Here is a 12,917-nt window from a genome sequence, read left to right as displayed (position 1 = left end):
ACCAATGTAATAGCAGGCAGGCATTTAAATTGCTACTGGAGCTTAAAGCACCCACCCTAGCTCATGTATTTTTTGGGAGTCTGACATGTACTAAGCCATTTTAGAGTACACCCTGCATTTAAAAGTTAAGAAGAGTTAGAGCCTCAAGTAAATTAGAGAACATCACGCTCCTAGGTTAAAATAATATACCATCAACATCTACTTAGTACTACCAGCAACATTCAAAAACTGAACTTGATTTTCAGTATGTACATGATCTGACTATAAAATTCATTTAACGTAACACAAGCAGGAAAACATTATTGTAGTCATGCCTCCATTCCTATGCAGAACTGGAGATGAATTATCTGTCACTATCTGAAGACTGCAATGTTGCTTAAACAGCAACTAAAACTGCTTTAGAAAGCATCATCTGCTAAAGCTAATTTAAATGCATTTTAAACATTTTTCCCAAAATTTATCTGCTTTCATCCTGTGAGGTTTTATTTTGATGATTTATGTAACAATGTGGCCTATACAGTGGTAGCCTTCTTTTTCTCCTCCCAAAAAACACAGTTTAGATTGGAGCCACACTTTGAGACCTTGCTCCAAATATGGTTAGAGAGAAGAATTACAGTTCTTACCAATACCACGAATGCTTCAGTCCAGATTTATTCCTACACTAACAGGAATTTGCCGGGTGCGTCAGCAGCTCATCTCTCTAACACCTCACACCACCGCTGTGAAGAAATTCAGGAACTTGGCCAGGCACTCCTAGAAAAAAAGGGATGCAGCCTCTCTTGCTGTATCCATGGATGTGGATGTTACAACCACATTTCAGAGCTAAATTTTAAGCATGCAATATCACAGCAGGTCATCACAAATTCCTTCCCACGAGTCTCTGATGCACAGCCAAGTCTGCAAGATTCCTCTACCACTCATCCCCCAAGCCACAGCCAAGGTGCTTCAACCTTAATTTTAAGTGTCAAGGATTAAGAACTGAACAAAACAGTGAAGAAAAGCACAGGACCTCCACTTCTTGAAGTCTTTCAGTCAAAACTGCTGTTCCAACTGCAACCTAGAGCTCCAGTACTAAAGACATGAGGCACGAGTCACTCCTTTACTGTGCAGGGTCTATGATCAGCTGTTACTGCTGAGGAAAGCAAGCCCAGATCACCCAGTGTCACTCTGCCCTACAGCAGCTGAGAACTGACCCCCCCAAAGCTCTTATGGCACCATGCATCTTCTGGAATGCCCTCATTTTGAATACTACAGATATTTTGACTTCCTTCCTTCGTAAAAACGACAGAAAAATAGCTAAATAAAGGGCAGGAGGATAAGGGACAGAGCAGACTGGCATAAGGTGAGCTTGCAGGCGATTTTTAACTTCTAGAAAAGAAAAATGGCAAATACACAGGCTTAAGTCTATAAAGTCACACACAAGATGGGAATGAAAACACATCACAAAGTAGCAAATTCAAGTAATCAGACAGAGGCTATAAAGGAAACATGCTTTTATAGACACTGTATAGTAAAACATTGTACTGCTGGCACAGGATGGTGCCGAATAGATGTTACGTGTTTTCACATGTATTAATTTATTTTCATTTATTAAAGGTGTCATTAACAAACTTTTTAACTGGACCAGAATATTTCAAACGTCATGGGTTAATAAAATATTTGCTATTACACCCACAACATATTAAGGGAAGTATTACTTTAGATATATTAAATAAGCTTGCACAATTAAACCATTATGGAGTAGATTATTTTCAATAATATGCATAGAGAGCTATCAAAGAAGCATAAGAAGCATAATTCTCTTTAGAAAACATTCTTTCAAATTAAGTTTTTGTGGATTTAACACACTGCCAAAATGCACACATCATTTTGAAAATGAGACGTGTGTTGGGAAAAAACCCAACAGTTTAAACATATCACATGTGATGCCACCGAAGTATTTTTAGCTGAGTGCCCTAAGAAACCTTACTTTTTTCTGCAATATAAATTTATTTTCTATGAAAATGTTTTTGACTGAAAACATTTTATTACATGAAAAGGTTGCAGAAATAAATTCTGTAAAATACAGAAAAAAAAAATAGGCATTTTTCTTAGAAAAATGCTGTGACAAGATTCAGGCAAAACTGATCTATTTCCTTAGGAATGGTTCTACTTTCTGTTATAAAACAGCTCAAATGTATTTCTTATGCTTTATACAAGAAATATGATTTACACATGAAATATTAGAGTTCTCTTTTGACCAGCAATTGTGTTCATTTCACAAATAAAAAAGCAATGTCATACAGCAGCAATAACTGCATAATCTGCAAATGCCACCTCCTTCCTACTGACCATGCCCCCAACACTATTTCCTGTTTCAATCCTGAAAACTTTGCAAATTTGTCTGTAACTTACTATTGAGAATGATTCTTAACCAGATGATTTTGATTCACTTCTCACAAAAACAAGACTGATGAGCAAGTTGCACCTCATTACTTCAGATAGAACAATTTTATATCATTAAGTGATGTAGCAACTGAGGGGTGGTTTTTTTGAACTCTGCTTCCAAAAAACTTGAGCATTTCAAAACATCTAAAAAGATTTCCAACATCTCCTGTTTTGCTTTCTTGTTTTTTTATAAACTACAAAAGAGGTTCCTTAAATGTTCCCACTGTAGGGATAGAGTTGAAGACTAAGACTTGGAAATCAAAGTCACAACAGAAAAAATAAAAACCAAACCAACCCTTTTTCCAAAAAGATCACAAGTGTAACTAGCTCAGGATGTCACAATATTAAAAAACATTGTGAAAAGTAACAGAACAAGCTGACACACTTACATATGTGACATTTAAAACAGCAACATTGTGTTTTCAATTTTTAAGTCTTGAAGAAAAAAAAAAAAAAAATCAACTGAGTATTTCCTGAAGATTTTGGTCAAAAGGCTTTTATGTTTGCGAGGTTGAAAGAATATACAGATATAGAATGCCTGTTTGAAAATTCTACAGTTTTCTCATGTAACATTCACATTGTTGTCTGAGATTTGTACATTATCACCCCAGCCTCTAGCATTAGCTTTCAATGAACAAGCAAAGTTTAAAACCAACGTTTTTAGATTGTGAAGTTACAATTACAAATACTTGAACTAAGGGACAAAACACCCAATTTGCTGGTATCTTACTGTTTTATTCACAAAATAAAGAGCTTTGTCTTTCCAAACAAAGAACATAACAGAAAGACTCAATGATACAGTTATAAAAAAGTGGTACTGAAAATCTGAAAAAGTCTGGTAAAATTTACAAATGCAAATTATCACTTTGTACAAAACCTTTTTTTTTTTTTTAAAGAAACTTCAGTAATAGGTTTTAAAATACAGTTCTAACAGCTCAGGAGCGCAGCTTGACTGCAGTTGGTGACTGGATTATTTCCGCCGGTGTGGTGAGTTCCTGCGGCGCGGGGAACTCTCCCTGCGGCGCGGGGAGCTCTGCCTGTTCTCTCTGCGGCGCGGGGAACTGTCCCTGTTCTCTCTGCGGCGCGGGGAGCTCTCCCTGTTCTCTCTGCGGCGCGGGGAGCTCTCCCTGTTCTCTCTGCAGCGCGGGGAACTGTCCCTGTTCTCCCTGCGGTGCGGGGAACTGTCCCTGCTCTCTCTGCGGCGTGGGGAACTCTCCCTGTTCTCTCTGCGGTGCGGGGAGCTCTCCCTGCGATCCCTACGGTGTGGGGAACTGTCCCTGCTCTCTCTGCGGCGCGGGGAACTGTCCCTGCGGTACGGGGAGCTCTCCCTGTTCTCTCTGCGGCGTGGGGAACTGTCCCTGCGGTACGGGGAACTGTCCCTGTCCTCCCTGTGGTGCGGAGAGCTCTCCCTGTTCTCCCTGCGGTGCGGGGAACTGTCCCTGTTCTCTCTGCGGCGTGGGGAACTCTCCCTGCGGTGCGGGGAATTCTCTCTGTTCTCTCTGCGGCGTGGAGAGCTCTCCCTGTTCTCTCTGTAGCGCAGGGAGCTCTCCCTGTTCTCCCTGCGGTGAGGGGAGCTCTCTTTGCGATGTGGGGAGCTCTCTCTGTTCTCCCTACGGTGTGGGGAAGTCTCCCTATTATCCCTGCGGTACGGGGAGCTCTCCCTGTTCTCTCTGTGGTGCAGGGAGCTCTCCCTGCGGTGCGGGGAATTCTCTCTGTTCTCCCTGCGGTGCGGAGAGCTCTCTCTGTTCTCCCTACGGAGCGGGGAACTCTCCCTATGGTGCAGGGAGCTCTCCCTGTTCTCCCTGTGGCGCGGGGAGCTCTCCCTGTGGTGCAGGGAATTCTCTCTGCGGTTCGGGGAGCTCTGCCTGTTCTCCCTACAGTGCGGGGAGCTCTCCCTGTTCTCTCTGTGGCGCGGGGAGCTCTCCCTGTTCTCTCTGTGGCGCGGGGAGCTCTCCCTGTTCTCTCTGTGGCGCGGGGAGCTCTCCCTGTTCTCTCTGTGGCGCGGGGAGCTCTCCCTGTTCTCTCTGTGGCGCAAGGAGCTCTCCCTGGCCTCCCTATGGTGCAGGGAGCTCTCTCTGTTCTCTCTGTGGTGTGGGGAGCTTTCCCTGTTCTCTCTGCGGGGTGAGGAGCTCTCCCTGTGGCGCAGGGAGCTCTCCCTGGTCTCCCTACGGTGCAGGGAGCCCTCCCTGTACTCCCTGCGGTGCGGGGAAGTCTCCCTGTTCTCTCTGCGGTTCAGGGAGCTCTCCGCGTTCTCCCTGCGGTGCAAGGAACTCTCCCTGTTCTCTCTGCGGTTGGGGGAGCTCTCCCTGTTCTCCCTGTGGTGTGGGGAGCTCTCCCTGTTCTCCCTGTCCTCTCTGCGGCGCGGGGAGCTCTCCCTGTACTCCCTGCGGTGTGGGGAGCTCTCTCTGTTCTCCTTTCGGTGCGGGGAAGTCTCCCTGTTCTCCCTGCGGTGCAGGGAGCTCTCCGCATTCTCCCTGCGGTTTGGGGAGCTCTCCCTGTTCTCCCTGCTCTCCCGGCGGTGCGGGGAGCTCTCCCTGCTCTCCCTGTTCTCCCTGTTCTTCCTGCTCTCCCTGCGGTGCGGGGAGCTCTCCCTGTTCTCTCTGCGGTGCGGGGAGCTCTCCCTGTTCTCCCTGCGGTGCGGGGAGCTCTCCCTGCGCCGGTTGTCGCTCCGGCGGGACTCCCTGTGCTGCTTGGGGTGCCGGCTGTGCTTGTCCTTGTCCCGCTGCTTCTCCAAACCGTTCCTGGAGCGCTCCTCCTGCTCCTCTTCCCTCGGGCTGGCACGGCCACGCTCCCTCTCCCGGGATTTTGATCTCTCTCTTTTCCTACTACGATGTCCATCGTCTTTGCTCCAATGTCTGTACTTTTCATCATCGGACACAGAAGTTCTTCTTTCTGTTTTCTTCAGTTTTGAATTACTGTGTTTATTTTCTGCATCCTTACTTCTTTCGTGGTTCCTGTCCTTTCTGCTGTGGTAACCATCTCTGCCATTGGATTCCTCTCTGTGGTGGTATTTTGAAACTTCATCTCTCCTGTGCGATTCTCTTAAATGGCGGTGATTTCTTTCTGATTTCCTCTCAGTATCACTTCTTTCTTCTTGCTGCCTCCTTTCATTCTTCTTTTCAAGCGATTTTCTTCTCCTTTCTTGTTTTTTCCTGGAAACTTTATCAGATTCTCTATTTTTCTTCTGCATCCTCCTTCTTTTGGCTTTCGAAACATCTGAAATTATAACAAATTATGGAACTAAGGTTGCATTTTAATTTAGTAGATTAAACTTATTAAACTACAGAAAGAATTCTAGAAAGTGCTTTTTGCCAGAAAATATTTGCGCGTGTGTATCTGGACAAAGGTTCCAAAATAATGAACTGCTTTTTATCCCTTTGCCATCTGCAAGTGATGCCTGTCTTTTGAAAACCTCCACCTGTCATCACCCTCTTGTTGACTTGTACCCAAGGACAAGGCATAAGCTGTAAAGTCATACACCAAAGCACTCTCACAAATAATATTTTTTTCTAGGAAGATGACTTTTCCCAGACTATCCAGTCTCAAAATCATTTACTTTTCCTGGAAAAGCTTATCAGTCAATGGAGATGAAAAACAGCAGATGAGGAAAAATCTTCAATGTTACACCACAAGGAAAAATAAATAGGATGAAATGGCTTGAAATAATGGTATTGCAGCAATATAACAATGGCCTAATTTTTCAGGAGATATATTGACAGCTTTGTCAACAAGATTAAAACTAACTTCTGTATTTCTAAATACACGGAAGTCTCATCTCAGTAGAACAGGTCTTACCTGTTTGCTCTTTATCAGGGACTTTCAGATCCCACTTGACGGTATTTGGCACTAACAGCCATTTGCAATAACCATTCATTCACCTTAGTGTATGAACTATAGAATCACATCAGCTGCTCCTCATCACCTTCTGAAAATATCACAGCCATGAACTGATTTATTAGCACATGCATTATCTGAACTGACTAGTCTGAACTAAGGCTTGCCGACATTCTGTTAAAATGCAAGGATGGATCAATTCAGATACATTTTAATCCATTATGTTTTTTAACAGTGTTTTCCATACTATTTTACATCCACCAGTATGCAGGAAAAGACCTGAGAAAGCAAACAGAAAAGAACCAGCTGCTTTGATGGCAGATATATTTTATAATCTGCTGGACCTGTTTTGGAACTACCTCCCCAGGGCAGTGCTGAGCTGAGCAAGCTGATGAAGTTCCAAGCATTAACAGGCAGTACGACAGTAATCCTTAACTTAGCTCAATTTCTGATCAGCAGGTTTTCTATTTTTCTTTTATACACTGCATCAACACTGAAATACTGCAGCACATTCCTCTGAAAAATGCCTCTTAACTCTTCCAAATAATTTTATAGATTTAAAAAGCTGCAAACACAGGAAGACTTTGGCATTATAACCAGTAAAGGAACCTCAACTGAGCTAACCATTAAAGCTTACTGTTATCTTCAATTAGTGTTTTGACCACTGTATTAAAGTACACAAGAAACTGAAAAGTGAAACCATGCTGCAAAGATGTGAATTTTAATGAATGTGCTCCTCAGTGCAGGAAAGGTAAGTAGTAAAAGAGAAGATCCTAAACTTGGAAAAAACCCTGTTTCTACTCGCAGACTGCAGCCTTGGTTTGTCACTAAGGACGGGCCCCTCTGGTTGCTATCAAGCAGCTCAGCAGAGCTGCAGCTGTCCCTGCAGGACCATCTGGCTCTGTGCTGAACCAGTGCCTCCTCTGACCCTGTCTGGCTGCACCCTCCTCTCGTGCTGTCGTCACTAATGCTGTTAGCTGTGACACACAGCTCCCACCTTGGACAGGAGATTGTGGTGGAGAACAGAACTGCATTTCCAAAGAAGGAGCAGTTCACACTGCTTTTATTTTATTACTCATTTTAATTTCAAAGACATGTAATAAATCAAATTAACTTTGAATCAGCAAACTTCCATGCTACAGGAAGTCATGCTGTGCTATCATCTGCTCCTGCTATATATACTGGGGGAGACTGTACACACTAACTCATAATAGCAACTACTTTAGAGATTAAGCAATGTTTATGACAGTTCATATCTAACAGAGGTTTCTACATCAGCACAACAGTATAAGAAACACTAATTATAATGCATAAAAATACAAAGTAAGTTATCTGCAAAAGCTAATTCTTCCTTGGAAATTCCTCTACAGACAGGAGCCTTCACTATATCAACAACAAGCTTTTCCTGAACCAGAGGAATTAGAAATAGAGACTCAGATGGAGAACAATATTTAAACAGATTGCTAGAACCGAAGAACTGATTTCTGACTCAAGGAAGAAGCACGAGTTGTAGACATGAGTCTCTACGGTTCATCAGAAACACGGAGAAAATAATTGGGAATGACTCTAATCCCTCAACTCTCCAATAAACTGAAGTCATAGTAGAGTGCAACGGATAGCAATTGTGTAAAAAAAGTGATCTACAAACCAATGTTTCTCAGATATTTAAGTCTCTAAAAATGGAACTCAGTTTTTCTGAGTTCAAATTAAAAAAAAAATTTCCATGAGAAATATTTAGTATTTTAAAACTTTTACATTAGAAAAAATTGATTAGTTTTCAAAAGAGAAAAATGGCCACTGTCTAAAGCCAGATTTTCCTCCAAACAAGTATACACAGACACAGCATTAAACATATCTGGAGAAAGAAATAAAAGGGAAGCAAAGAGTTGTACTGCTGGTTAAATACCTGAGTCACTACTGCTGTCACTGCTAGATGAGGAGTCACTGCTGCTGGATGACTCTGAACTACTACTGCTGCTGTCAGAATCAGAATCTGAGGAAGAGTCTGTGTCTGAAGATGAAGAGGAATCTGACGACTCAACATTTTGTTTCTGTGTCATAATCAACTTTGGTGCATTTTTAAGATGTTCCCGCAATTCATCCCTAATTAGCAAAAAAAAAAAAAAAAATTGTTATTCAATTTTATGTTTTGTTCACAGGGAGAGGGAAGATGAAGAAAGTAAATATCAAATGAGAAAAGCATTCCTCACGTTAGTCCTCCAAGGCCAATAGAAGTGAAGAAATTGATGGCAAAGCGAGTGTTTCTTGGGTTATCCCGAGGCAATAATCCCTCAAAGAAAGGCTGCAGTGTCCTGATGGAAACATAAACATCTATATTAAAAACTCAGCACTCTCACTGTCATAAGAGATTGAAAGAGAAACTGTATGGATCACCACAAGAAACGAAAAGTTTTCTCTTCATGCATTTTTCAACACTTTCATTGTTTGTATCTGTGATGCATCTAATCAAAAGCTATTAAAAACTTGCTTTTATGACAATATTAACTTCACACACAGGAGGGTTGCATACATACCGACAGATAAGGACAACAGAAACCCCGACTTTGTGAACCCGGAAGTGATTTGTGGAACTGCAGCAGCTTGGGATAGCAAAGGATAACAGGTGCTGACCAAGATGTTCAAAGATTAGGGATCCATGCTGAAATCCCCTCACACATCCTTAGGGATAGTTTCAAATTTAAGTTTACATGAGCTAAAGCATCTACCAAATTCTTCCTCATACACAGAAGAAATCCCAACTTAGAGGAAATAGCTCAAGCAACTGTAAGTAACATTGTCAGAATGCAACACATTTAATCCCATACAGATTTAAAAGAATGTTATTTATACTACGTTTAAGGACTAGTAAGTAATCCTAGAGAAACTGTTACTAATAGTTGTATGTTTTTTCTAAGTTTTGTCAGAAGAGAACCCCTAGTAACATTTATTATGCAGCTGTATAGCTGACAATATATAAAAATAAACTTGCACTTGGAAATTGTTAGGGTAGCTGAGTGTCACTGGGGGTGGAGGGGGAACAGATACATTTTGTAAAGAGTCATGCATGTACTTGAACCCAAAATGACAGCAATGTCCTCAGCTTCAGAACTGACTTCTTGCAATGACTAAATCTATACATGAACTTATTCTTGAAGTACTGCAGCTACAGAAGGGCAGAGTCACTTGAACCTGAACACAAGATTTCTTATCCGTATGTTTTCAGATAAAGAGCCTGATTACATTTACAGTTTTGAAAACAAAATTTCAACTTACTCATCTTTTAATCTTGCATTTAAATTAGGAAGACCCATATATTCACTGAGTTCCTGAAAGAATATTTTGACAAAAATTCTACTGGAGGATGTGGTAGTTTCTTCACTCAGTATTATACATTCAAGGACCTGCAAATATGCAAAAAAGCATTAACCTTTAAGTTTAAACACACATTCCTTTCTTTTCTTAAAAACTTTTGTCCCAAAATAACTAAAAAGAACTGATTTTTTTTTTCCCCATGGTTCATAAATTCTAGTCAAGACTGTCTTTCTCAAAAATTCTATTCTACCACCCGGGAGCAGCTGCTAATCAATTTATGCTAGTAATTCTTTGAGGATTTTTTTTATCTAGGAAAGCTCCACAAGACAAAATCAGATGCGTGAACTCCTGGCAAGTTAAGAGATTTGGGGCCTAAGTACAGGAGAGGTAAAATGTTTGGACTGCCTTATGCATGCTTGAAGAATGACAATTAGACTATGCTATGAAACAAGAGCAAAACAATATGAAAAGAGAAGTTACTTTGATATTTATTTCTTCATTTTTAATGTTCTATAATAATATCTCAGAATGTGAGATTGCTTTTATTTATTAAAATCATATTTATGTATTTAAATCATAAAATGGCAGTATTTTTAGTTGTCTTATAATTCAATACAACCTCTAATTAATCAAAATTTAGAAGCTCAAAACTCTTTTCCAAAAGAAGTACCTTTTAATCAACCAATTCCAGCTGAACTCCGTAAAATAATAGCTTAAATCAACTACTGAAAAATGGGGAGAGAAGATGACGATACACAAAAGGGAGAAAGAGGAGATGAAACAAACCAGAATTCTTCAACGGAGTCTGAGAAGTTACTTAAGACAATCCAGTTTGCCACAAGTCATTACAAATAGCAGAATAATACTAGAATGAATGTATTACATGTCACTGCAGAGTACTGGAGATTAACTGTTGAACAAGAGAGTGAGGACAATGGCTTTTTGTTTTAACTTACACTCCAGGGAATGGAATCGGTGTACAGCAGATGAGCGAACATCTTGGCCACGTTCCTCAGTTTGTTTGTTTCCAAACGATGGATAGTATCATACTGTTCCTTGAAAATGGCTTCAAAGGACTCCATATATTCTTTCTTTAACATGCAGAAACGCTGAGACAACATGGCACAATTTAAACAAAACACTAAACATACAAAATAATCTACAACTAAGTGACCTAATGGTGTCAATACTGCAAGGCTTCCTTTTTAAATAACCCTTGAGGAAGAGCAAACACTCAAATACATATATTTTATAGCTTTGAGCAGTTTGTCAGGACAAGAAACTCATTTGCATTGCCAAGGAGTAATCATCAATTTTGAACTACAGCAAATTATCCAGCATTTTGCTTGACTTCTATACATCAAGTATTTTCACCTGATACAACCCCATGTTTTTTCAGGGCATCACTAAATGACTATTTCAATTTAGAGAGGCAGCAGGAAACAGAAGAAAGACATTTTGGACAGAAACATTTCAGAGAATACAGAAATTGACATTTGCATTCTTCTGAACATGCAGATTCATATAGTTAGTGCTTTGTAACAGACTGTCAGCAAAAGGACTTCCTGAAATAATGGACAAAAAATACAAATGAGAAGAAACATTCCCTTTCAGCACAGCATGCTCCCTTGAGAAGACAAGTATTTCATCTTAACTCTTCAGACATGTCAATATTATTGACAGGAAAATCTTACGTAAAAAATAACTGCAGCTAAATTAGCAGGTAGTTACACAAAACCAGAGAGTTAGCTTTTACTGAGAAGCAAACAAAATACCCACAAGCCCAGGACAGTAAGTATTCAATCTTGTGCTCTAAATTAAACTTACTAAGCAGCTTTGAACAAGGTGGTAAATGACATGAGTCTCCAAGACCAATCTTCAGCACTGTAAAAAGGCTATTTTCTGGTAACTCATAATACTATTACATCTTTCTAGTACCATTTCTTTGCCACTGATTTATTGTTCTACCATAATGAGAAAAAAGGGAGGAAAAATAAGCAACAATATAAAGGAAAAGTGAGTTCTCTCATTCTGCATTCACTATGCTTTTTTCAATTGAAGCACTAATTCAACCCACTAAAGCAATCAACAAACATAAGCATTTTCAGAATGATAAAAAGACTACTAGGTTTATTTATCCACTAAAACTTAAGTTTGACACACAAAAAAATAGAGTGAAACAATTAAATTTTCTATCATAAAGTATAAAATCTAAAACAGAACTCACCCCTGCCAGTAACCCAAAGAATTTCTCATACGTTCTTTGCTGAGCACAGCAGTCAAGTATCATATTGCAGAGTTCTTTCTGGGTTATGAAAAAAAGAATATTTCTGTAGGTAAATCAACTATAACAGCAAAAAACCCCATCAGTACATACCAAGCAACTGAAGGAAGCCTTACATGAATGTGAGCTGTGAAATGAATATTTACATAAAACTTCAATGGCAACCAAGTAGTTTTCTGAATTGCTCTGGGATATGAATATAAACTTTTGCCCTATAAATTTCCTCTTCTGCCTAAACTAGGATTTATGTGTTAACACAATGTACACCTAACAAAAAAAAGTCAGAACTTGTTTACAGACTGACTCTACCACAATGAGAAAAGGATTTACAAGATAAAAGTGGAAGTTTTGAGGGCTTTTTTCATGGTTTTGTTTTGGTTTGTCAGCTCCTTCTTTTTGTGATAATCTTTTAAGGGTTCTTTTTGTTTGTTTGAAAGTGTACCAATCCATGCATTTACAGAAAATGAAAATCCTTTACAACTTCTAAGCATTACAATGGCTTACAGACAAACCATTTGGAAACACAATGTGCATTTCTTAGCAGTTATGTCCAAAATCAGAAATAACTGTCAATGTTGGTATGTACTTTGTACCTTTAACTATTCAGCCACAAGTTGCCTGACAAGCCCTGCTTAGCACAAGCAAGTAGAAGTCTTGAGTTTCACTGCAATGGCTTCAGCCCTGAGGGAAATGTTTAGAAAGACTAAAGTCACCTTTGGAAGGACAATATACCTGGACTTCCTCTCTAATCAAGAGAACAAGAGAAACTCTTCTAAAGCAGCTGTTTCAGGCTGAATTCTGAATCATCCTTTATAGAAGAGCATCCCTCCTTCTTGGCTAGGAATGAACAGAGGAAGCCTAGCTAGATTAGTCTCCCAAAACCTTCTGTGCATTCCCCGTCATGGACAGCCTGCCTTCCTTTTTCCTGTCTCCTTGGTGAACATGGATGGAAGAACAGAAGATGCTCTCCCATTCTGTAATGCCAACTATGTAGGACAGGTAGACCAGTCTTTCTGCAATATGGACTCTCTGGCACCCTTCCTCCTTGTCTTCCAACAAA

The 12,917-nt window shown here is 40.2% G+C and overlaps 1 protein-coding gene across 3 annotated transcripts in view; it reads right to left on the bottom strand.

The window, feature by feature from the left end:
- Positions 1–3,199: 3,199 nt before the first annotated feature.
- CWC22 (CWC22 spliceosome associated protein homolog) overlaps positions 3,200–12,917 on the bottom strand; it is a 28,357-nt gene continuing 18,639 nt past the window's right edge. For all 3 annotated transcript variants that reach the window (XM_056496559.1, XM_056496560.1, XM_056496561.1), the window contains 6 exons: positions 11,801–11,878; positions 10,530–10,682; positions 9,535–9,662; positions 8,472–8,573; positions 8,168–8,364; positions 3,200–5,643 (listed from right to left, as the gene is read on the bottom strand). In XM_056496559.1, coding sequence (XP_056352534.1) covers positions 3,398–5,643; positions 8,168–8,364; positions 8,472–8,573; positions 9,535–9,662; positions 10,530–10,682; positions 11,801–11,878 — 2,904 coding nt within the window. In that variant the 3' untranslated portion in view covers positions 3,200–3,397. The remainder of the gene's footprint in view (positions 5,644–8,167; positions 8,365–8,471; positions 8,574–9,534; positions 9,663–10,529; positions 10,683–11,800; positions 11,879–12,917) is intronic.

This window comes from Oenanthe melanoleuca, chromosome 7 (genome assembly GCF_029582105.1).
Source record: "Oenanthe melanoleuca isolate GR-GAL-2019-014 chromosome 7, OMel1.0, whole genome shotgun sequence".
NCBI lineage: Eukaryota > Metazoa > Chordata > Aves > Passeriformes > Muscicapidae > Oenanthe > Oenanthe melanoleuca.
Note: the sequence above shows the minus strand (reverse complement) of the source record. Positions and strands in the feature narration are given on the sequence as shown.